At 47.7% G+C, this 25,352-nt stretch overlaps 1 protein-coding gene across 4 annotated transcripts in view; it reads right to left on the bottom strand.

Moving 5' to 3' along the window:
* The window catches only part of ACSL6 (acyl-CoA synthetase long chain family member 6), a 60,633-nt gene that overhangs the window by 17,515 nt on the left and 17,766 nt on the right, over window positions 1–25,352 (bottom strand). For 2 of the 4 annotated variants that reach the window (XM_074838155.1, XM_074838154.1), the window contains exons 2-11: window positions 15,826–16,046; window positions 14,505–14,619; window positions 11,944–12,008; window positions 11,367–11,468; window positions 11,123–11,222; window positions 10,431–10,609; window positions 9,867–9,899; window positions 8,835–8,886; window positions 3,797–3,870; window positions 743–955 (exon numbers count right to left, since the gene is read on the bottom strand). In XM_074838155.1, coding sequence (XP_074694256.1) covers window positions 743–955; window positions 3,797–3,870; window positions 8,835–8,886; window positions 9,867–9,899; window positions 10,431–10,609; window positions 11,123–11,222; window positions 11,367–11,468; window positions 11,944–12,008; window positions 14,505–14,619; window positions 15,826–16,046 — 1,154 coding nt within the window. The remainder of the gene's footprint in view (window positions 1–742; window positions 956–3,796; window positions 3,871–8,834; window positions 8,887–9,866; window positions 9,900–10,430; window positions 10,610–11,122; window positions 11,223–11,366; window positions 11,469–11,943; window positions 12,009–14,504; window positions 14,620–15,825; window positions 16,047–25,352) is intronic. The other 2 variants (XM_074838156.1, XM_074838157.1) reach the window with 2 other exon arrangements.

The raw sequence follows: 25,352 nt of genomic DNA, 5'->3' as shown, positions 1-25,352 counted from the left end.
GAAGGAGGCTTATATTCAGATGCTTGTCTGACTCACAAAGTATGCTTTCAGCCCAAAACAGTCCTCCCTGAGAAAGTACAGAGCTGCAACTGAATCCAGCTCCAATCTTCACATATTGGATCAGTTTTCAGTTCGCAGCTTCTCAGGCCAGGAGGCCCGATGTGACCGTCTCCCCTCACTTCCCTAACACCCCGGCTGCAGCTCGAAGGAGCACCTGCCTTTTCAGAAAGAGATGTGAAAAGTCAGTTCTGCGGGCTGGCACGAGTTAGCACTTCTATTTGCCATTATTTCCAGGGCTTCCAGTTAATGCCCCCCATAGGCTGCCCTGCCAGGAGGATCACGTGTGTCACACCATGATCTCAGCTTCCTCTTTTTCCGTGTCTGCAAGTTTTTTTGCAGACCCGCTTAATTTATGCAATAAATTCTTTTTCCTCCCGTGATACCTGATCCTAGAGTGCTTTGAAAAGCTGCCCCCGAAATGGTGCAGGTAGCAGTTTCTGCTCGTTGCCGAAGGGCTGTTTTCCAATCTCAGAGCTTGGGGAACTCTCCTGGAATCGCTCTGGACTCACGGCCATGTCACCGAGACCCGAGGCCGGGCCCTGGTGTTATGCACGTGGCACTTCTGGAGTACAAGCTTTTTTAGTGCTACAAGATATCGCTGGTTATTTAGTATTTTATTCATTTTATTTATATTTTTTTTTGGCGTGGAAAAAGATGATTTCCACTGACACTAGGACCTTACCTGTACCATTCTCTCAAACATGTGTGCTAAAGGCAAATAGGAAATGTGTACATCCTCACAAGTAGGAGACCACTGACTCTGGAAGAAAACACAAGGAGCCCCACGAGGCCTCGTCAGTTCAGGCAGGTTTCTTACCTGTATAACTCTTTCAAACATGTGAGCCAGAGGCAGGAAGGAGATGAGCACATCGTCCTGTCTCGGAAAGATCACTTTCTGCAGGTGAAGGGCATGGGAGACAGAAAGGAAAGAAACACTGACAGGAAGACAACAAGAAAGTCATAAAACAATAAAAAGAAAAATGGCACCAGAGGAGCAAAAGGGTAAAGATTGTCAAGAGAGGAAGGGAGCAGCGTACGAAGTGAAGCGTTAAGCCACAGCGTCAATGAAGCTCAGTTAGCAGGAGGAGTAAAGAGCACGGAGATGTACACAGAGGGCACTGGAGAGGTCTCTCCACGGCAGAAGGCATATCATAACAACACAGCTCACGCTGGAAACAGGGGCTCACCCGGACAGAGAACCCAGTTTTTATTCTCTGCTTTCTACATCGAGGTGCTGAGACCACGGTTTGCACTCTCAGCTTGTGCAGACCTGCAGGAGCCTCCTGGAAATCAGCGGGGCTCTACATCATCTTTCCATACTGCACAGAGCCCATCAGAGATTCACAGTGAGAGTCAAAACTATAGACTTTTTCTTTTCCTTAGGTTAATCAATGATTTGAGTCAGAATATGTTGGAAAAATTAATGATTTTTTTCAGCTGCAAAAATTAATGATTTCTGTTAGTGTTTCTCGTAATTTTAAGTGATTAAAATGTGATTTTAAGGGCATTATCACTGCCCCACAGACAGGTGCAGTGGGGAAAAAGAAGGCTGGACAAATTGTGCAAAAAATACAAGTGACCAAAGTCTTCAGTTTGCCAAGGTTTTAACTCTGTCTTGCAGGCTGGAATAAACAAAGGCCCTGAGAGCCTTACCCGATCCATGCCCCAAAAGAAAAGTAGCCTTTCTACCTGCATTTCCAAGGGTAAGGCTTGTCATAATATTATGGATTAGAAAAACTGAAAGCATGATTACCCAATAACTTGCACCAAGGCCAGTGGTTAGTGGAAAATGGGTATAAAATCTATTAGCTCACAGTATTAGCAGTTTATACCCACTTTGCATCTCCACTGCTGTGACAGAATCGATAGTCCGTGACCTGGGACACGGCGGTGGATGGAGGCACACGAGTTTCTTCCTCGGGGAATATTTTATTGCAGTTAAATCTGGGCAAGTCAGATTTGGATATGCCCTCCCAACCATTACCTAGTGAAGTCAAACAGGATTGACCGCGTGGGTGTTTTCAGCATCCCGTTTCATATTATTTTATGTATCGGTCTGAATGAAGCCACAAGGGCCTGCTGATCTATTTATACATTATTTCAAATTGGCCTCGTTTTCTGCAAGCACAGTAATGTAAAACCATTAGCATCACTATCTATGCTGCTTTTTTTTCTTACACTGCTTTAAGTGCTCAGACAATAAATGATCTGCTTTTAAATCAGACCAAAATGATGACATTGAATAGTATTTCACAGTTGGCACAGCTGTCCAGTTAAACGTAAAAATGAAAACGGTTTCTTGGCATTTGAGAACAACCTTACAATAAAGCGCTAGGTTCACTTCAAAAAATATTCCATTTACAAAAATCACTGAACTAAGCAAAACTGGCACAAGAGCATGTAAACAGGAAATCTACAGTATTTCTCAGCTTTAGGTATTTTTATTTTATTTATTTATACTACTTTCAAGTATTTTGTACTTTGCTTGGTTTCATTACTGTGGTTAGACTTTGCCCTGATCATGTGGATCAGCTACGGGCATTTACACTCTCAGCAGCGGCGCTCTGGTGACTGAAACTATTGAACTTACAACCACTTACACCAGATTTACATCTCAGTCTGATACCTTCAAGATTAATCAGAGTCCCATTGCCGTCAGCAAACACTAAATTCATTTCTGTGGGCCAAGCCTGGAAGATGCCAAGCTCCCTCGGCTCTTTCTAAATTAGTTCTCTTCCAAAATAAATACTCCTGCCCTTTGAAGATGTACCTACACGTCAGCTTCCATTTGCGCATCCCGCTGCCCCTGAGCCCAGTGAAAGCCCGAGGGCTCGCTGCAGCGAGCTGCGGTTTTGGCATTTCGTGCTGCAAATTACTGGAGTCACAACCCTGCAAATACTTGAGCATGTGAGTTCAGTGGGATTTCTCACACCACGTGTCCAAGTTTCTTTGCAACAGTGGTTTGGAAATCTCAGAAAGTTCAGGGATTAAGATAATAAGACTGCAGTATTTTCAGCACTAACGGGAAGACCAGCAAGGGGTGTAAGGTATCACACTGTCCCTCCTGTGTGTACGTCGCTACTTTATAGAATTGCCTGTTTACTACAAAAAATAGATTCTTGATATTTGTTAGGTACAAGCTGTATAAAATCCTTATTATGTTGTGCTAAAGCAATTCTGCTTCCTATATTGTTTCTAAACACAAGTTCACACACTGCATGAAACATATTATACAGGTACTTGGCCAGTGCTATGCTTTTTTAAAAATATGTATAACAGAAACCAAGATATACTTTAATATCAATGAAATTAACCATTCTTGTAAAAACCACATACACTTTTATATATACACACACACCTTATATGCAGAGAGCTTTAAAATAAATGAGGCCATTGTGTGGGCACAATGGGACACAAAGAGCACAAGTGGACCCTGTACTCTTTGTCAAGCACCACCTGCAACTGTGCAGGGCTTGTTTGCTCTCCTAATCTTCAAAAGGAGTTAATTAATTGATTTACAGGAGCCAACTTTGCTCCTCAGAAGCACTTTGTGCCCTACAGAGCCAGGGAGCCAGTGCTGGAAAGGGGATTTAATGCCCCATCTCCAAGGGTTTGGCCCTCCGAGTGAGAGAAATTTCACCTCTTATCTGCAAGAGCACATTTCCAGCCCGTGCAGGGACACAGCTTAACCCACACACTCTGCACATGGCAACATTTTCTAGACCAGGGTATTCACCTCCGTCACTTTCAAAAAGCCCGAAAAATCAGCAACCACGTTCCCATGAGTCAGCATAGCACCTTTGGGATTTCCTGAAAAAAAACAAAGAGTGATTTTAAAAGATGAGCCAGTAAGTAATATCCAAAAGCTTAACAGAAACCAAAACAGGAAGTGGTTAAAATATTGAGTTCTCTTTTTTAATTTTAAAACTTCTTTTTGCAGTCATTTCTGTGCAGTAACGTGCACCAAAAGCACTTACAGCAATACTCAAAATGCAATAACGTGATACTGTAAACATGAATATTTCTATTGGAGACTCTGAAATAGTTTCCACCAGAAATAGCCCAACTACAATTTATAAGAGCACTTGGATGGAGTTGCTCGATGAGCACAGCCACCAGACCTGCCTGGCTGTTCCCAGCCTCTCCAGGTAGGATTTATTTAATACAGATTTTGGCTAAGAATGATCCTGAATACCAACAAACCCCATTTAAAAGGCTGTTAAGCTCTTACTTAGCCAATGCACCGGATAACCTGAACAATGCAGAAAACAGGTAATACACGGTAAAAATTAGGCTATAAGAAGACTCTACGAGAGTGCAATTAAGAGAAGTCATCGATATTGTCATCAGTAGAGCAAAGGTGTCCTGGAGGCAGGGACAGGGAGCTGGCAAAGCCTCAACATACTGCCCCAGCGCCGGGCACGGCGCCTGCAGCATCTCACCCACTGCCTGCGCGGGCAGCTCCACGCTGTCGATATTTGCTTTTTCACCCTCTTTTCTCTTCTGAGCTGAGAATCCCCCTTCGCACCGTAATACAATCTCTAGATTTCAGATCTGCTCGTGTGCCAAAATATGGTGTTTGTTAAACAGCGAACGCGCGGGTCAAAACCTCTGAGCACACAAACTGGAGCCGAGGGTCCCGTTCAAAACCCCCTGCCTGCAGCACGGGCCCTCTGCATGTCCTCCTGTCCCAGCACTGTCCCTTTTCATCATCCTCAAAGGGTTTATTTCTGAAAAGAATGTGTTGCTCAGCTCAGATAAAGATTACAGAGCCAGCCTCTCTCTCCAGCATGTTTTTAAGCAGATTGTTTTAATTCGATCACACCACTGCAGCGTCGCTCCCGCTATGCCGTGCGGAAACAGATCCGAGGAGCTTTACCTGCAGGTACCCAGCCAGGCAGAGGGATGCCCCTGGAGCTTTGCAGTGCTGTTACAGTTAACAATGGATGCAACAGCCTCGCAAAAATTTTAAATCAGGCCAGAATTTCATTCTGGCTTCCTCAGATTAGGAAGGGGCAAAGGTGTTTTGTAAATCAGTTACAGCACAGGAGAATAAGCTTAATCCTCTCAGTTTCAGAACAGTTTGCAGGCTGCGTTGCTGGCAGCCCTTCGGCGTGTGACACAGCCCGGCTCGGGCCCCGCTGCAGGAGCCGCAGAGCTGAGCCCCGTGCCCTGCCAGCTTCACTGACATCGCTTCTACTCAGCCTCTCAAATAATTAAATAAAGGCCCAAACAAAAGGACTCATTATCGCACGCATTTATTGCGGTAAAGCAGGACATTTTGAACACAATGTATTTTACTGAAAATCTGTATTTCGTGTTCCAAGTGCCTTTGAGTAAGTCAGTCCCAGATACTTGCAGATGAACACAGAGCACAGGCTATTCTGGTCTCTCTCACACTCATCTTCATCCGAAGCTCAGAGGTGAAGCTAGGGCTGACTTTGCCAAGCACAACCCCTCCTGCCCTGACACATTGTACAGACAGGCTTGCGGGCACCTGCTCGGGCAGGTTTCATTTCGAGGCACTTATTTTCACAGCTGGGAGCACACGTGGATCCAGACCTCAAGAAAACTCCACGAACCAAGGTCAGTTGTAAATACACACCAGAAATATGCCCCAGAAATTGCTCGTGTTATTTGAGTTGTGTCTAGCCAACTGTGAGTGCTCAGCCCCTGCAGTTCTACGAGCAGCCGTACTCCTGCAGCATTGCACAAGTTTCTCCATGTCGGCAGAGAGGACGTGCTCAGTACTGGTTTGGAAATTCAAAACTGCCCCCTCCGGCTTTACCAACAGCAGATCTGGCTCCTGCACCTTAACACAGCTCTTCAGATTTTTTTTTTTTTTTTTTTTTTGAGGATTTCACAGATGCTTTAAGACCTCAGACTCGTTTACTTACTCCACCTCAGATTTTAATGCAATTTCAGTTCCTCTGCTCAAATCACCACAACACACCTGGAAGCACTGTGAACGTCCTGGCTGTGGGTGTCAAAGCAGAACAGCAGTGTTGGAGCCTTCATCAGGAGAAATCCAGAACAAACCACGCTGCCATGAGGGAGTTGCAGCTTTTTGGGTTGGGGGATTCCTGTAAATTTTGACCTTCTTCAGTTGTTCTAAGAGTTAACTCAGTAGAACAGGCGCTCATTCCTACAAGCCCTTTCCCAGAATCACCACTTTGAGAGAAAAAGATTGGCAGTGATGCTGCTTTTCTTTTTTTAAAAAAAAATCAATGCCAGATCTGTCACACTGCTCTCGAGTTTGAATTTCCTCATAGACACACCTGGTGAAGGTCCTGCTGCAGAAACGGGTGCACTGCCACCCTGGTCAGTTTATTATTATTTCTCCTTCTCTCAGTCCCAGGCTGGTTTGACAGTTCCCACAAGGAACAGGAGAACCTTTTCCACATTGCTAAATAGGTCTTTCAAGTAGCAGCTCCAGCACTAACTCGGTGGTGTGGTCCATCAGCATTTTGGGATGTCAGTGCTCTCCTCCCCCCAGGAGCCTCCAGCAGTTGGGGATATGCACTGGCAGGCTGTGAAAAGCCACTGAGAAGCAATTTTTATCCATTTGGTTACAGGTGGATCCTTGAGGAAATGACAGTTTGCTTCTCTAGAGTAGCCAGCACAAAAAATTGTATCCTGATGGTTTGGGGATGTCTGTGTCCCTTTGGCCCATTTCTGCGTGCTGATGATTTCTTGGTACAACAATGAAAGTTGGTCTTGTCATCTGAGCTCAGCAGCCTCAGCCTCTCCCTCCTTCCTGGGGAAGCATTTGAACATCTGATCCTATCAAAGAAAAGCACCCATTAAAGTCTCTTCTGGGTTTTTTTTTTTTTTATAAACAGCTAAAACTGTTTCCAACTCTACAATTTCCAGGTTACAAACTCTACGGCTAAGATTTGTTTCACACCATACAAAAATATTTAGAGGCCTTCAAGAACTGAAAAACCCCTTGAGAAGATAGCCTTTGGAAGAAAATTCTAAATCTGGTTGTTAAAATATCCTGATGTGGGCTATATAAAAAGCCAAGCCTTTTACATCAAAACACAATGTGGAAAACAGACCAGAGTGTTGTTGCAACCCCTGTAAGAGCCAGAAAGTGATGTGCAAAGTCCTCTGGCAGCAGAGGATGGGCTGGTGGTTCACAAAGCATTGCTCTGCAAGAGGTTAGTTTGCAGATGATTTGCAGAATTTGAAATCTCTGGTTTGGATGGGAGAAAGCAAATGAGCTCCCTTGTTGTCCTATTTCTGTAACTTCAGGCATGTTCCTAAGAAAAGCACAAAGTCAGAAACAGGCCCATTTGCAAGTAAAAAAAGAAAATCAAAAAACCCTTTGCTATTCAGAATTTCTTATTTAGAAGTAAAAATATCAACAAAAATGTGACTTGAAAAATGATTGGTCTGCACTTTAAAATCCACACAAACAAATTGTGCCGCAGTGTATCTGTAGGCACGGCTCCTTTGGTTTCCTTCAGTTCCCATCTGGGCCCGGCCACTTTTCACTGGCACAGCCGGGGCTCACAGCGTACACGGCTGCCGTGTCCGTACCCTGCACTGGCTTCAATCTTTTCCTTTTAGGAATTCCCAGCACTGAGACAGAGCAGAGCCACAGGCTCCTTTCACAGCGTGCGCTGCCTTGGCTGCTCTGAAGTTCTCAAAACTAAGAACAATGCATGAAGGTAAAAAAAAAAACCAAAACAAAGCCATTTCATACATTTTGAGTTTGTACTTGGAGTAGATAAAGCAGCTGCCTACCTGCTCTGCAGTACAAGTCTTCTCCAGGAGGTGGAAGACGAAGATGTCCCCTCTGGCTCAGGCTAATCTGCAGGTTTTGTGCTCTGCAGGCTGAGCACACAAGCAACCCCCTCCTTGGAGGGCAGCCTGGTGTCAAGCGGCAGCGTCTGCTTGCCTGAACGAGTGGAGGCCAAATCGAGGGTGCTTTGGGGGAGGACCAAGCGTTAGGGAATCCTGAGAGCACAGGTGAACCTGGGAGAGCTGCTCCAGTGGTCCCTGGAGCACGGCCCTTCCCTGCAGGCAAGTATAAAAGCAGTTTCCCAAGCAATCGCGCCTCGTGCCTGTACAGCTTCTGGAAGGTGTTACGGGGGGTGAGTTCTCAAGAGGAGGAAATTCCTGCACGCTGTATGAAAAGCACGGTCTGGAGAGAGGAGAAAGCACTGCATCTGCTAAGAAGAGGCAGGAAAACGATGCTGCTCCTCTCCAAGAAAAAGGGGCCAGCGCCACGTGAGTACCGGCAGCGTGGGTTGCCCAGGCTCATCCCCAAGCCCACCCCAGCATGTGGTGGCCCAGCACCAGCCCGAGGATGTGGGCAACAGGTCAGCAAACTGTGGCACACAGCAGAGGGGCTGAGGATGCTGGTGGGGCCACTGGTGTGCTTAGGATACAGAGAGCAGAAAGCTGTGGACCCGCATTTATTTATTTTTTTTAAAAACATTTGCCGAAGATAAATACCAATCAATCAAGTGCTTCACAACTACACTGCAAAATGGGGAGCAGAAACAGGGCAGATTTCCAGGCAACTGGAAAATTGTACTGCCAAAGCCTATGTCAGGGAATTCAAGTGAAAAATTAATATATCATTATTTTTAATTTGCAATCTACCGAAACGTATATACATATATACCCTTAAATATTAAAAATGCATAGAAATATCATTGCCATATCAGTATAACAGCAAGTTTGTACATATTGAGGTGGTATTAATAATTAATTTGATAATCTATTCCAACATTTCAAGATTAAAATGCCTCTTCTTTTACCTGTAGTGCCACTAGTAAAACAGACAATTGATAGATCTTCTGGTCGAGGAGGCTAGAAATACACAAGGAGAGTAAGAAAATCACATCAATCAAATGCAGAAGGGTCAATGGTAGAGAGTTGTCACTGTATAAATTTAAAGATCAAACCAATTGTATTTCAGGTCTGCCATAAAAAGCTTTCATTCCCCTTGGCAGATATAAAAGACCATCATAAAACTCTTTTTATCAGGTTTCTTCAGTTGATGCAGACTCTGTTCCTCCCTAATGCTTTGCTCCAGCTGCATTAAGGGCACGCTTTAGTGTAAGAAGACTTCGATGGAATGTTTGTCTTTCAAAGACACCATCTATACCTGTAGGTGTGTGGGAAAATTTGAGATAATTTATTGAGTTCCAGATAAATTCTGGAAATGTGTAGTTATCCACAATGGGGCAACTTTCCAAAGCTGCCAATTTCTCCCCTTTCCAGTACTATCTCTGTACTCTCAGCACCACTGCATGTCTGTGCTATTTTGGGCCACAAATGAATAAGTAAGCAGCCCCCCAAAAATCAGAGGCTGCTTTTGAAAGTTTTGCATGAGTATGAACAGTCAGTGAAAAACCTCAATGCAATTTTCCAAAAACATCCCACAGAAATACTGCCAAGTCATGTTTCTGAGCTCTAGAAACCCCACCGGAAAGCCAAGGGTGCAAACACATTCCCCCAGTGCCACCTGGGTAAGGTAGTGGAATTAGTGTGGCTTAACAACAGCACTTAATTACTGTCCCGTGAACATGTTCAGCAAGGATGAACTGTCTCAGTGAAGTGTCCCAGGCAGAGGGTATGAAGCAAATACCACACGTGTCCAGTGGATGGTATTGACAGTTCCGGGCTCCTCCACTGCCTCCCCCGTGGCGAGGGTCACCGGGCACTGCCCCAAAAAACACACGGGCTTCCTTCTGCCCAGAGCAAACCCTCCCCTCTCTTGTCAGTGAAATAAGTGTAACACAGCCAGCTGCAATTCTAAGTGGGAAAAGCAGCATGCCAACACTCACCACAGGCACGTGTCGACTCTCACGGCCACAGTCCTGAAAGAGATTAAAGTAACAAAAATGATTTCCACTTTAATTCCTGTGGTGTAACCCACTTGCTAATAATCTGCAAACCACTATGGAAGAGTTTGAGCTAGAGCCAAAAAATTTGTGGCTAACACTTAGGTCATCTGTCCTATCCAAAGTTTCTTGCGTTAACTGCAATGCCGTCCTTGGATTTCAAGTAGTGCTTGAGTTGGTTGAGCTGGATCCAGGCTGTTTCATAAAAGTGTAAGGCTGTAGGCTTACACGTAGGAGGACAGTGTCTCGAATAGCAACCCCCCTTCCCAGGCTTAAATAGCAGCTGATATTATATTTGAGCAGGAAGATTTGAAATGTTGGCTCTCCTACCAACAAGGAATATCAGAGAGGCAACTGCACTGAGCATCAGTATTATCAGCCACAAGCTGCTATTTTGTGCTCTCCAGACACTGAATTTGCCCTCCAGCTCACAAGTCTCTGAATATTTTAACTGTCTTTTTACAGAAACTACAAAATAGAGTAAAAGGAGAGGGAGAGCAAACTTACCTCCACCTCCTGCATGGTCTGGATGCGAACTCCACAGTGCCTCCCTCTCTCCGTCAGCTCCTTCTCAAATGGGTCCATCAGGATGATGGAGCTCAGACCCGGCGTTTCTCTCCTCTCCACGTGGTCGAGGAGTATTCTGGCTTTTTCAGGTTTGTCACAAATGACTGTGGAAATGTCAGCTGGAAGAAAAGCAGCCAAACAAGCTGTTTACAGTACATCTTTTTTAATGCAAGACTGGCTACTGGCTCATAGCTAACATCGTATCAGTTCTGATATTCACTTCAGGCAAACATCAGAAATCCTAGAATATAACATACATTTCTCTTAGAAAACTACTGCAATTTTAGCTAACCTAAATGAATGCCGAAGCTGTAGCTGACATCTACAATTATTCTGGGATTCAGTTCAAAAATACTAAAATTGCTCACCATGTGGGCTAAAAAATCTAGGAGGCAAAATATGAAGCAGCACAGGAGTGGGTGGCCGTGGAGTAATTCCTGCAGCCAAAGCAGCCCCATCCACGGCTGTGCACGACCGGGCACGTGGGAAATGCAGCCTGGGGACACACAGCTCCCCAGAAACCTCCCTAAGTGACTTCAAGACACTCAATGAGTGAAATCACCCATCTTTTGGAAAGCAGAAAACAAACCATTCTCAGCAACAAAACTGGTTTCTGAGAATTTTGGCGTTACCTGTGTTGACGATATAACGAATGGCTCCAGGGCCTAAGGTGTCGTAGAGGGGAACCACCACCATGGAGTAAGTGTAGCAAGCCAGCTCGGAAATGATCCACTGCAGGAGAACGTTGAAGCATGAAGGTGAGAAGGGGGCCGTGGGAGCAGATTTAACACACTTGAGAACAAGCTTCAGGTATACAGCAAGCTCACAAGTCAGGAGCATTATTAATACGGCATCAATTTGAACTTAAATTCTCACCTCTGGACGGTTTTGAGCAAAGACACCAATGAACTGCTTCGTGGATGGCTTGCAGCCCTGCTGAAGAAGGCCTGAACCCAGAGCTTCTGCTCTTTCAGCCACCTGGAATTTGCAGAGGAAAAAAAATCCATAAAAAAAGAGGAATATAAGCAATACCAAACTAGGTGAAGACTTAACTTACACTCTCAAATATTATTTATGTATATAATTATGTATATATTATGTATTTACTTTCTAAAAGCCCCATTTTTTACATTATCACAAGCCATCCGTAGTTGACTAGCAGTTGACCTCTGGTTGGCAATGCCCCGCGGCTTTGAGCATGTCAGTGCCACTGTCAAGAGTGACATAATGGCACTGAGCCGACCCCCAAAAGCCAACACACCTACAGAATTCTATGATTCTATGATTCAATGATAATGCCAGGACGTGCCCGGCTGGGGAAACCACGAGCCCTCGCACGGCGCGTTAGCAACCTCCCGGTCTAGCGCGTGCGTGCTACCAACAGGTGCCTTAACGCCCCTTCTTCTGCCGGGCAGGGGCAGAGGGCTCTGCGGGGGTGTCGTTTCCAGCTCACCTCCTTGTAGGACAGCCACTGGTAGGGCTGCTTGGGCTTCCGGAACCCCAGGCAGGGGCCGTTTTCTGCAAGACACAAGCAGAGAGAATGGAGTTACGGGGGCAGCGCCAGGAGTTAATGTGCTGCCCCTGCACTGGGGGATGCAGCAAAGCCCCCAAAGAGTAAATCCGTTGTTACTGGGGTTGGCTCTCGCTCCTGGGGGGAGAGCTCACAGCCAGCTCGATCAAATCCAACACACGAGTGCAGCTGATGGGAGACCAGCTGCTGGTACCTCCCAAACAGTCGCTTCAATCCTCCTCCCTGAGCTGCAGAGGGGACAGCAGCAGTTTGCCCCAAAACAGCCTCATTAAAAGACATTTCTCCGAAGGTAGCGTGAGCATTAGTGTCTGATGATGGTTTTCATCCCAAACACCGTCTTCCACTACTTTCGCTACCTTTTGATTTAAACACTTCAAAGTGAAAACTGCTATTTTTAGCACAGCCTGCTCTGAAGGAGGGTAAAATACATAACACCACATGACAGGAGGAATATTTGAGAAGTTTAATTAATTTGCTAACTGTACTTACCTGCACAAGATCCATCCCTCCATACCTACAGAGTTAGTTATTTACCCCTGTCCTGTGGGGTGGAATATTTGCAATTCCACTGAGGCTTTTGGTGGTACCAAAAATAATAATCTGAGAATGAAATTGCTGTGTTCAACAAGGCAGGGTGTCGCAAGCAGCGGGCACAGAAATAGTTATGACAGAGCACAAAGTCATTGTGGCTTTTTGGAGTGGGAAATGATGTCTCACGAGGGTGTGAGAGCTCTTTGATGGTACCGTCGATCACGGGGTAAGGGCGATAAACTGATACTCCACACTCAGCTTTCCTAAGAGCTTTTGGCAGAGTCCCCTGCCCTGTTGTGGAATAAAAGGTAAGTAGATGAAAAGGCAGCAACAAGCAGAAATAAATATCAGCATTTGCAGGGGAGGAAGAGTTCTGTTGGGTTCCAAGTTCTATGCCTGGATCAGCCCCGGTTAATGTATTCATAAACGTTCTGGAAATGAATAATGTATGATGAGCTTTGCTGATGCTGCAAAATTCAGGATGTTAAGCTGTCTGCCAGTGGCAGCAAAAAGATCTCATGGTACCAAGAGACTGCACAGTAAAATTCAATGGTGTTAAGGACAAAATAATGCGTGTTCATAATAATAACCCTAATTATGACCCCCACGCTCCAAAAGCGACACCCGTGCCCTCGCTGGGTCTCCTCCTTCCTTGGCCTCCACTCCTTCAACTTCCCACTCCCTGGATCTTCCATTTCCCTGGCCTCTGCCCCTCACGCCCCCCACTCTATTTGGGCCTCCATCTCTGGGTCTCCCTTCGCTCTGTTTCCACTCTATTGGCCCCCAATCTTTGGGCCCCCCATTCTCTGAGATGTCCACCTGCTGGGCCTCCCACTCTGTGGTCCTCTCAATTGCTTTCCCCCTCCCACATCCTTCTGGCGCCCCCACTCTTTGGGCCGCTACATTCATTTGATCTTCCACACTCTTCTGGATTCCTACACTTTTGGGCCTCTTCACTTCTTTGGCCACCCATCTTCCCACCCCTTTTCATCCTCCCACAATATTTTGGCCTCATACACTCTGACCTTTCATATCTTTTTGGCCTCACACTCTCTGGGCCCCTACAGTACTCAGCCCTCCTACAAGCTTGGAGACTCTGCACTCCTTGGGCCTTTAAACTCTCAATGGGTCTCCCACACTTTTTCAGCCTCTACACCTCGCTGGCCTCCCACGCCTCTTCAGCACCTCCACCTCATTGGCCTCCAACACATTTTTCAGCCTCTACACTTCATTAGCCTCCCAAACCTTTTTCACCTTCCCACACCTTTATCAGCCACTACAACTCATCAGCTTCCACACCTTTATTGGCCTCAACACTCATTTGGCCTCCTACACCTTTTCGACCTCTATGCTTCTTGGGCTTCCACACCTTTTGGGCCTCAACACTGAGGCCTCCCAGTCTTTGGCCTCAGCACTCATGGGTTCTCCCACTCTTCTTGATCCTTCCACACCTTTTTGGTCTCTAAACTCTTTTGGCCTCCCACACATAATAGTCCTCTATAGTTTTTGGGCCTCCCACACTCTCTTAGGCTCTACACTCTCTGAACCTCTGCACTTTTTTGGCCTCTCATACTCTTTCAGCCTCCCTCTCTCCTTCAGGAATCATATCTCCTTCAGCTTCCCACACTTTCTTTGCTTCTACACTCTTTGTGCCTCCTGCACCCTTGGGGCCTCCTACACTTTTTCAGTCTCTCCACTATTCGTGCCTCCCCCATTCTTCCAGCCTCTTGCTCTCATAACTTCTACAATTTTGTGGCTTCCCACATTCTGGTGGTCTCCCACGCTCCTTTGGCCTTTGAGTCCAAATGGGCCTCATCATCATTTGAGCCTCACACATTTTTATGGGCTCCCACACTCTCTGAAGTTCCCTAAGCCTTTGAGCCTCTATATCGTCTTGTCCTCCACCTCTCCCCCCGCTCTGCTCCCAGGCCTCCTCGTCACCGTGGTCTCACCAGAGATGCTGAATCCCCTCCTGAAGACCTCGTACATGGTCCTGGCGTCATCGTAGTAGTGCGTCAGCAGCTGCTGGCTGTCCCCGATCACCGACCGGCGTGCCCCGGCCAGGCCCTGTGTGACATGACGTGACACGATGTGACACAGCCATCAGCACCGCCAGACGGGCGGGAGATGGGGAAACCCTGAACCATAAAGCGACATGCTCCCCAAATGCTGGAGAGACCTCTGCAACCACCACCGTGTTCCTGCCCCAACACCCAAAGGGTCGGGAGAGGTGGGATGTCCACCTCAACTCCCCAGTAACATGGAGAACCACCCGCCCAGAGAGGAGCACTTGACCTGGCTCGTTGACACAGGAGATGGGTTGATATTTCCTCAGGAAATATGAGGAGGAATTATAAGTCTGCAAGTAACGGAGTGGGGATGTGTTGGGGGGAGCGACTGCTCTGGGCTCCACAGGTCCCCAGGACGAAAACCTTCTCAAGGACATCTAGACCAACACGAAGGACAGACTAAAGCAGAGACCCCAGTGCGTGGGTTCCGTAGGGGTGTTTTAGGAGTGGGCAAGGGGACACAGGCAGAGTGAGAGTGAGCAAACCGGGACTGCACTGTGAGCCAGAAGAAAGTCTTGCTAAAGCCCTAACCACGGGGGAAAACTGCCTTGGAAAATGTAAATTCCTCCCACCTTTTAAAAAGTTGTTGGAATTAAAGACAGTAACGTTTCAGAGGGGACATCACAAAAGGCTTTAAAAATTCTCATCTCACTTTCAGACATTAATTTAAGTGGAAACAATTTTCAGAAATATTTCTGCTCTTTAAAATGGAGCAGCTTCATTAAACTTTAAAACCTTTTGTGAGCATGAAAATTAATAACTCCTCAGCCTGTAAGCATGGATTCAGATCTACTTTTTCTTCTTATTACGAAATTTGAAGCAGCAAACACAGTAATGGGCCCACTCAAGAAGTGCCAGCTGATTTGATCTTATCATCTGTTGCCTTTCAGTGGTTCCTCCCACACAATGGCCGCTCCTGTAATTTTTGGTCATGGATGGTTCAGCAAAGCTAAGAGTAAAATGTTACTGAAAATCTAAGAGAATAAATTAATGGGGTGTATTCTAGTTTTCCAGTTTACAGAAAAAGGTGAATTAAGGAGTGAAGTGATCCCTGTCACAGCACATTACATGACTGATTTCAGGATGAGGTTGGGGCGCCCTCAAAACAAACAAAAGCACCTCCTGGCATCCCCTGTGGTTGTTTCCAGGCATGCAAACCCCAGGTGAGACCCAGCCTCTCCCGCCGGGGTGCCCCTGGCCTCACCTCGACTTCCTCCGACTGCATCCGCAGGTCGCAGGGCGGTTTCACGGCCCGGGGCCGGCTGGCAAACCAGTAGGCAACAACGGCCGCGAAGGCACCAATGCCCACCAGTGCGGTGGCCGGCAGGTTGCGGAAAAACTGGCTGAGGTCATCGAACTCGGGGAGCCGCAGGCTCCGCAGGATTTCCTGAGCCTGCATCTTCTCCACGAGCGAAACGGCAAACTCTGCAAGAGCCAGAAGGACGCGGTGAGGTCACGCCGCGGGACGGGCACGGGCACCGCGGGTCTCTGCGGCGTGGGAAGGGGAGAACGTGCTTTCCCCTGGTCAGCCATTGCAAACGCAGCGCTCTGCTACCACCAACCACCTTAACTTAGGAAGAGCAGCATCTACGTAAGAGATATGAGAGAGAAGGAGACATCCCCAGAAGGGCGAGCAGGAGCAGACAGCTCACTCCTAAAGCACCACTGAGTACAAACGTACGTTAGGCGACGCGGCTGCAGTTATCTGTAGCAGACGGATGCTGTGACAAGCTCTGGGATCCAGCTATGACTGTACCCTCAGGGCTGCCAGGAGCTTGCTCGCCCTTCCCCGAGCACGCGGGGGGCTGTGTGGTGGCCACAGCCCTTGGCAGGGACAGGCAGCACGGCACCAGCTCCGGCCACAAGCTGTCAGCTCACGTGGAGTGGGGCAAAGGCAACGTGCCTCTGTGTGCAAAACGCTGTGCAGACACGCTCCAAAACACCACTTGCTGCCTTTATGCCAGCTTCGCGTTCTCAACTTCGAGTTCCTTATGATTTACATCAGGGTAGATTATAAGTGATTCAAGCCAAGGAAAGTTTCAGTTCATCGCTTAAATGTCTTCCTGGAACAAACAACAAGGGACTGCGGAGCGGGGATAAGGGTGTGCCGGGGTATCAGGCTGAGCGCATGCCACCGCAGGGCCCCCACCCTGCACCCCCGCCAGACACAACGCCTTAGGGTGCTCCACGGGGGAGATGGGTGGCCCTCAGAAGGGAGAAGTGCCAGGGCATTCCCCGACGGGCAGCCCCGCAGGGCGCAATCCTGGCACAAGAGGAGAAACGCTGGAGCCTCGGCTCCTCAGACGCAGTGGGGCTGCTGGGGACCCCCCCAGCCCCCACGCCTGCACTGCTCTGACAGCACCAGGTCTAGAAGCAGAAAACCTCTTTTCTCTTTTTCTGTAAAGAGGGCTGTGCATGGAGGAGACAAGTTTTATGACACAGGATGGTAACGCTCTGCCCTCTCCAACTCATTCCCTTTCCACCCACCAGCACGGCTTTGTGGGGAGCGCAGGGAGGGCCGCTCTCAGCGTACGTACGGTCTCTGGCTTGTGCTGGACTCACGGAGTAAGAGCTACTGGCTGGGAAAGCAGAGGGCAAGCAGCTGATCGGGCATCTGTCCAACCACAGCCACTACAGGTTGCCTTACTTCTCTCTTTTGCATATACAGAAACGGCCACTGGAAAGAGGAGCCGGCACCCGGCTCGCTGCTCCTGGGCCGCGAGGCGAGGGTGTCCTCAGGGGACTTGTGTCTGGGTGTTGAGGACACAAGAAGCATTTTAAATAACTCGTGTTTACAGTCACGGCCCAGTATCAACTCCCTGCCAGGGAGTCTCCGCTAACGGCCAGCCCTGCAAGGGACAAGCCAAGCAGATGCTGCAGAGGAGGGGATCCAAACAGTTAAGGTTTCCTCTTAAGCCCCGCAGCTCTACTTATGACTTTACCAGCAGTCAAGATCTTAAAGACAAAGCTTTTCTGTCGCAGGACCCCCTTTCCTCTTGTCCTCTGGCCTCGCTCCAGCTTGCAGAGCTACCCAGTGATTAACCAGGGGTGGGGGGGGCTTCGCTGCCGTGGGGGGGCCTGGACTTCCCACACAAAGGCACCACTGACGCTAACACTAACCAGCTTTTTTCCTCCTGGGAACAGTGTCTGGGTTATGCCGAAGGTCAGGACTACCCTCTCGCAGCCTTTTCCCGTGTTTGTGCCAAGCGAGCTCTGGAGACGGGCGCAGGCCAGGCTGCAAACAGCGGGGCACCCCTCGCACAAGGCTCCGGAGGAGGTTTTTAAGTTTGGACGAGCAAAAAACCACAGCGAACAATTAACCTCACCCCTTGTCAGGCTAGAACATGGTGGGGGGCAGCAGGGAGCGGTGGCAGTGACACAGAGCCCACGTTTGGGGCCATCTCCCTCCTGTGGCCTCTAGCCCAGCATCCCGCAGCCACCCCAAGAGCTCCCAACCACAACCAGCCCCTCCAAGAACCGTTGCAATGATCACAGCAAATGAAACAGCACCCAGACGATGTTGCTGGGCAATACCCACCCACGGGGTGATTTTCTCTTGAGCATCTTCCCAGAAATCTCCACATCCGATAAAATATTGACGACGTGGCTGCAATGATGTTTGGATGAGCTGAGATGGAGTGCTGATTTCTCCCCTCAATATTTCTCCCCATCAGGCCATGAAAAGCAACTTGACAAACACACTTTTACTAGCCAACTACAAAAAGTGGGAGAGCTCAGTGAGGGAACTATGCATGTACTGATAAAATAGCTATTTGTGCAAAAGCATTCCAACAAGTCCCACTTAAAACCGTCTGCTCCCAGAAACACAGCCTCTCCCACCAAAGGTAGCTGCCCAGTTTGCCACGGCTGCTGGTTTCTTGAGAGTGAATTCTTGAGAATAACTCCCTCGACATCAGCCTGTGAGCGGGGTTTTGTATCCGCCTGTGTAGCCAAGCAGAAAGCTGGGAAGATGCTCGTGGCAGCACTGCCGTGGGGGGATGCTTGGCCGCAGCCACGTGCTCCTGCCCTGCTCGGCTGCGGGTATCACCCGGGGAGCACCAGGGCCAGGCCCTTCTCTACATCTGTCTGGGTACGGGGCATCCGTGGAGTCCGTAGCATCGTCAAAAGGATTGTGAGAGTCAAGGTTGCAATTAAAAAAAAAAAAAAAGAAGTATTGTGAAGATCCTATACAATACGGGGATAAAAGTACTTCTGTTATAATATGGGTAACAAAGAAAGCGTGATCACACCTTTACTGATTCTACATCCCTCTGACATGTATCACGTTTGGCTTACATCAGTACCCAGATTTTGAAGAATTTGCTCTAGAGACACCGAAAGTGCGCTTTTCATCTGTCGGAAGACACAACGCTTTAATACAGAATTAAGAATCACTTATAATTGCTGGGAGGTATTTGGCTTGAGGAAAGCGACGGGCATGGTGCTCCGTGGGTGTGCAGGGAACATACTCCCCTGACCGGGGTGGTGGCAGGGACTCCGTGGACCGTCGAGTGCCATGAGCAGGGTGCTGTTGCCAGCATCTGCCTCTGCAGCGAGGTAAAAGGTCCTGCAGCAGCCAAAGTTACACAAGACCTACAGGGAAACCGCTTAAATTGCACTTCATTCCATCCGCTCCCAGGGGAAAAATCAGAACATTCATCTCAATCAAATGCTCACAGTACACTTGTGATTTCTGACCGCTCATGCCACGTTCTGCTACCTTCTGCTAAATCCCAACTTGGGCTGTTGTTTCCCACCAACCTGAAGTTTTTGTCACACAGCAGATCATATCCCTGGAACAGGTGCCCGAATCCTTCATTCATAACCACATCAGCTGCATTAAATAAATAAGTATGACTGGAAGGTAGAAATTCACTTTTCCCTGCTCAAGGGAAGCTGTTGTCCCAGGGAGGTCAGCACATTTTCATGGAGAACTTAGAGAGTCCTGTGACCATGGAGTCTGCAAGGATTTTTAGATCCTTTGTAATTAAACTAAAAATTAAAAAAAAGGTAAGTACTTCTTGTTAGTGACTCATTTTAAGTACACTGCAGGGCATCTCAGAGGATGCCACAGTGATGGAAATGTCAGCAATGGGAAATAATATCAGAAAATACATTTGAAAGCAGAAATCCACTTCGTTTTCTGCCCAGCTGCAGGAAGTGTGCTGGGATCCCTGGGAGAGTCAAGTAGAGGTGCCAGCGTGGTAAGGAGAAGGTTCACAAACTCACCTTGCTTATGGTCTCCTACTTTCACTTAGTTATCAAAGTTTGATGAAGATTAAACATATCCATTGAGAACACGATCCCATTCTCAAGAGTGAATTTACCCAGACAAGGGAAGTTCCCAGCGCCTCTGAATCCTCTTATTCCACCTGGAACCCCAGTCACTGACCCCCGTTTCTGATCACGTTTGATTTTTTCACTCCAAAGCTCATCTGGCTTTTGCAACAGTTAATCTTGATTTTTGCATCCCAAAGTGATTCATGATGAGCCCGTACTTGATCTGATCTGCTCGGGGCAGCAAACCTGCCTTGGGAAGGTGGCCAGGAAAGGGGCCCAGGTGTGTTTGGGAGGAGCAGCGCGGTTCAGACAGAAGAAATGCCCCAGCACCCTCCCAGCCCAGGGGAGACTGCTTCTCCCTCGCCTGCAGAAACAGGGCTCAGGGCTGCCTGGGTCAGAACCTGCTCTGACGAGTCGAGCTGAGCAGGTGAGCACCTCGCAGTCACACGCTCTGTGAATATATTTCTCATGTGATCAGGAAAATAAATAATAATAATTAAAAAAAAAAAAAAATCCAGCACGGTTGGGCTGGGTTTCCCCATCAGCAAGGCAGCGTCACACCCCCCAGGCGCACCGTGAGCAGCCGCCGCTGTCCCCTCAGTCTCTGGAGCAGCAGCGGGATGCTCTCCGCACCCCTTCTCCAGCGGTTTTACCCCATTTCTGTGCCCTGCGGCGAACCCACTGCCCTGCCACGGTCTGTGCTCCCCGTGAGCAAGCGGCCCTGGGTGCAAGCGAGCAAGCGCAGCGCTGCGCCCATGCACGTGGCACACGGAAACGGCTGACATTTCCATTTATTCCAAACGCTGGATTTCTAAAGTATTCCCGTGCCAGAGGAAAGAGAAACAAATACGGAAGGAGGAACAGAAGAAAGCGGTTTTGAGAAAGGGAGAAGTGCTGGTTACTTGTTCGGAGGGAACAGCCACGGGCTGCCCGAGTTGGCCAGCACGCCTGAACCCTCCCACGCCCGGGGTTTTGGGGTGAACAGGGCTTCTGCAGCCAGGCGGTGGGGAGCCAGCAGCGACACTGCCCTTTGAATCACCGACCAGCCTTTGTTAACAGGCAATCACCACAGGGACAATGCTAATTTATTTATTTTTTTTACTTACAAATGCCCCTATTGTGCGATTCGGTTTTGATCTTTCCCCGCTGGAAGTGATTCTGTAACTCCAGTGCAGTCAACGGAGTTTTAGTGACATAACCCAGTGTGGGAACAACCTCAAACTACTAGGGAGTGCATAATGCAATTAAAATTTTACCCGTCTTGTGCAGCCATGCAGTCACATCCTTCCTATCGTTACATCAGCGCTCGGGCACCGGCTCAGGAAGGAGAACTCCTTTTGAGAGGCCTTTATCTTCCTGCCCACCACGCAGGCACAGCAGGGGAGGGAAGAGGCGGGTGATTCTTTTTATGTTGGAAACTGGGCAAAGTGGCTAATTACTATCCCTATATTCAAGCGCAAAGAAAAGGCTATTTACAGTTGACTTTATAGCACTAAACCAACATCAAATAAGCAGCTTTTCAGTCTGTCTGAGAGAATTAACTATTTGCAGTGGGGAACTACAAACTGCAGCCTGCAGACCCTGGCTTCTCTCCGTGCGAGCTGCAGCAAGAATATCATCCCCGTCAGCCAACACTCACCGCGGATCCGTGTCCTTGGCTACGGCACCGGCTGCTCATTCATTTCACTGAGGAAACGGAATTTACAGGATCTAAAACATCTCAATCCGGAGAGGCAGATTTAGAGGGATTTCACTCAAGTGAAACAGTATAAGCTTTCTGAACTCTTAAAGCTGTGTTTTCGCACATTCATCTCCGCAAACCCCAGGCTCTGAGATTTGTAGTTGCTTTCCTGAAACGGGGTCAGTGACGAAAGATCTGCACAAGGAAGCAAAGTTTGGGCCATTCTCCCTTACCTTCCCCTGCAGAAGGAAAACACGCTCGCAGTACTCTGCACGCGAGGTTCAGATGACTTTGAGATGGATTCAAATCATCTTGTGACCATGTCACTATGTGAGAGTCTCCATTTACAGCATCAGGATTCACAGGGACACATAAAACTGGCAGGTATTAGTCAGACTGCATCACTGGAACCCATTCACTAATTTCAACAAAAGCTACAGCAATGATTAACGTGTTTCTGAAAACATGTGCCCAGAGACTGCTGTAACTGTGCAGGCAGAGGGCATTTGGGAATTGTGTGTGTTGCTTGCAGAGTACAATTATTTTCTTTTTTCCTTTTTCCAAGCTTCATGCAAGCACACAGCAGGACAGCAATCCTGGGAGGAGCCGCTGTCATTAAATGCAGCTCAGGTACCACGGACCTTCTCTAACTTGGCCAGGGCAGCAGTTCTTGGGAAACCACAGGCTATGAATTCCTAATCACTGCTGTAATTAAAACCAGAGACGATGCCAAGCCAGCCTCTGCCATGCACCTCCGCAAGTTTTGCTTGTATGGGCACAGAAGAGGAGCTGGATGAACCTTCAGTTCCCAGCCTGAGGCCCGTCTGGGTTGCGGCTGGGCTCAGCCGAGGACACTGGCCGTCCCGCAGCAGACTGGTCTCACGCTTTTGTGGACAGAGATACAAAAGATTTTATGAGAACAAGTGATCTAATGAGATCTCCAACCACAAAAATTGAAGTCCAACCTTTGTTGTCCTTCAGCCACAAATGCAATAACCAGTTTATTCAGAACAGACATATTTTTTCTCATTTGTGTTAATTAAAGAGAAGAAAATTTAGGAAGCTCGGGGCACCCTTCTATTTTCAGCTAGTTTGAGATTAGGTCAATTTTATTCTCTGTTTTAATAGATGTACACTATAGTGTTTACGGAAATGGTAACGCCACACTTCATAGCAGGCACAAAGCCAGCTGAACAGTGTTATCCACAGAGAGGAAATGCCATTATATAAGTATTGATCATTATAGATAGCTGCTGAAAACCTTATAGAAGAGTCGCACTGCCTTGAAACAGGAAGCCAGACAACCTGAGAGCCTTACAAACTGCTTGAGAAAGAGTAAAGGGGATGATAAACATACAGGGAAAATATGAGCACCAACAGTATCTGAAACTATGACAGAACCAGTGTGCAGAAATCCAGTAAACAACCCCGAAACGAAGCACAGGACAAATGATACTTGGCTCACATACTCCTATCCGCTTCCTGTCCTACATGTGTAATTGTGGTATAAAGATGTCACTACATCAGTGACCCGAAATACATCATTCCTCGGCCCACATCCCTCCGTGAGCAGCTCGGGCACCGGCCACCCTGCAGCCCTGACCCACTTCACACACACTTACGTCTGTCTACAGGGACCCTCTGTACTCCAAAAGGATTAATCAGCTGTAACTACCTGGGATTCAGCAATTATTGGGATTATCAGCCAAGCTGAAGTTAATACTATTTAAAACTTTCTTAAACTTTACCTGCTTTCACTCCTCTAAAGGGACATGTTTCACTACAGCCCTTTTCGCCATTTAATGCCTCTCACCTTCAGTCAGACCACACTGAAGCAAGCTCCCATGGCTCCTGCGTGATGTACCCCTGCTTTGATCTTTGGGACAGTGCATTTTCATCGAAACTGTGTTTTCTGTTAAAAAAAATGCCCACACCCACCAAAACCAGACCAAAATAAACTCTTGCAGATGCTTAATTTTACCCGCTGTGAGTGAAATAACTGACTCCCAAGTGCAACAGTATATAAACCACAATTACTGTGTTTTTCTTAGATTACACAATTCTTTGCAGGGTCAAATCATAATTTTATATTTAACTACGTCCTCACTGACTATGACTCCACTATAACTCTGAGTCATAACTGAGAAGAAAAAAAAAAAAAAAAAGAACCAGTTTAGAGATTAAATTGCCTTTTTTTGGATTATTATGCCAGGACTCAGCCTATTAGAAGTGAGGGGTGATGGGTGCAGAACATGGATTTGCTCTTGGACATCTATTTGCACAGAGAGCCAAGGAGGGAGGAGAGGCCCACAACACCTGCGAGGCTGCGGCATCTCTCCAGGGAGCAAAGACTGGAGAAATACCCAGGGAGCAAGAAACACAATAAAAGCAGGTTATAATTTTTATATTTTATTTTTACTAATGAAAAACGTCCTTCTCCCCTTTCTTTGAGAATCAGACCCATCCAATCTGTTAAACTGGCTTTTTGCCAACAAGACTATTAAAGAACGAGGTTTCAATGGTACATAAGCCTCTTTAGATCAAATTGCTTTTGTGTTGGTGGAGCTGTCTGGGGGCTCAGTGCCCCCCAAACTGGGTGTCTGGGGCGCAGGAAGCAGACATGGGGCTGTGGCAGGGCCATCGGGGACCATCCCCGTGCCACTGCCTCGCCACTCACCCCCCCAGTGCCGTCCTTCCCCACTCAGCGAGGCAGAGCTATCTGCCATGGAAAAAGGCTTTGCAGCCGGGTCAAGCCTCTTTGACCTGCGGGAGAGGAATAAGGCAAACAAACTTCACAGCGAGGAAGCCGGCGATGTTTTCACATGACCTCTGGTCACTGCGCGGGGCAGGGAGAGGACAGGGATGAATGAATGGGACTGGTTCAGCATGTGGTTGGGGCTGTGGTATAAGCTTGGCTCGGTGATGTAAGCTGGATTTTTTTTTTTTTTTTTTTTTTTTTTTTTTTTACGAGATGCAAGCAGGTTCACTCTGGGTGCAGAAAAATTGTCTCAGAGATAAGGCTGCCAAAGGATTGGGTACTATTATATAGATACATACAATCATATATCTGCAGATGTGGATGTATATGCTTGTGTGTGTGTGCATATATATAAAAAATATGTATACACATTAAAAAATTAAATCTATATATACATTAAATGAAATATCACAGAATCATCCAGGTTAGAAAAGACCTCGAAGATCCTCCAGTCCAACCATGAACCTCACCCTGACCGTTCCCAACTCCACCAGATCCCTCAGCGCTGGGTCAACCCGACTCTTCAACCCCTCCAGGGATGGGGACTCCCCCCCTACCCTGGGCAGCCCATTCCAACGCCCAACAACCCCTTCTGCAAAGAAATCCTTCCTAAGAGCCAGTCTGACTCTGCCCTGGTGCAGCTCGAGGGACTTGTTCCTTGGTTCGAGAGACTCATCCCCCCTCTCTGCACCCTCCTTTCAGGGAGTTGCAGAGGGCCATGAGGTCTCCCCTCAGCCTCCTCTTCTCCAGACTAAACCCCCCCAGTTCCCTCAGCTGCTCCTCATAAGACATGTGCTCCAGATATATAGATACATATATTTAAAAAATGAAATTTCCCCCTGCTCTGGGTGACTGATGATTAACACTTGTGCCGCTAGCATTACTGCAGAGACATCTCACGCTCCTGAAAAAAACTCCTTCTCACCAAGGATCCAGTGTGTGAACAGCACGGGCTCCTCAGCATGACCACGGCATCAGAGCCCTGCGCTGCCCCACCAGCCTCCTCCAGCCT

Source organism: Strix aluco, chromosome 13 (assembly GCF_031877795.1).
Source record: "Strix aluco isolate bStrAlu1 chromosome 13, bStrAlu1.hap1, whole genome shotgun sequence".
NCBI lineage: Eukaryota > Metazoa > Chordata > Aves > Strigiformes > Strigidae > Strix > Strix aluco.
This window is presented reverse-complemented; position numbering and strand designations above follow the sequence as displayed.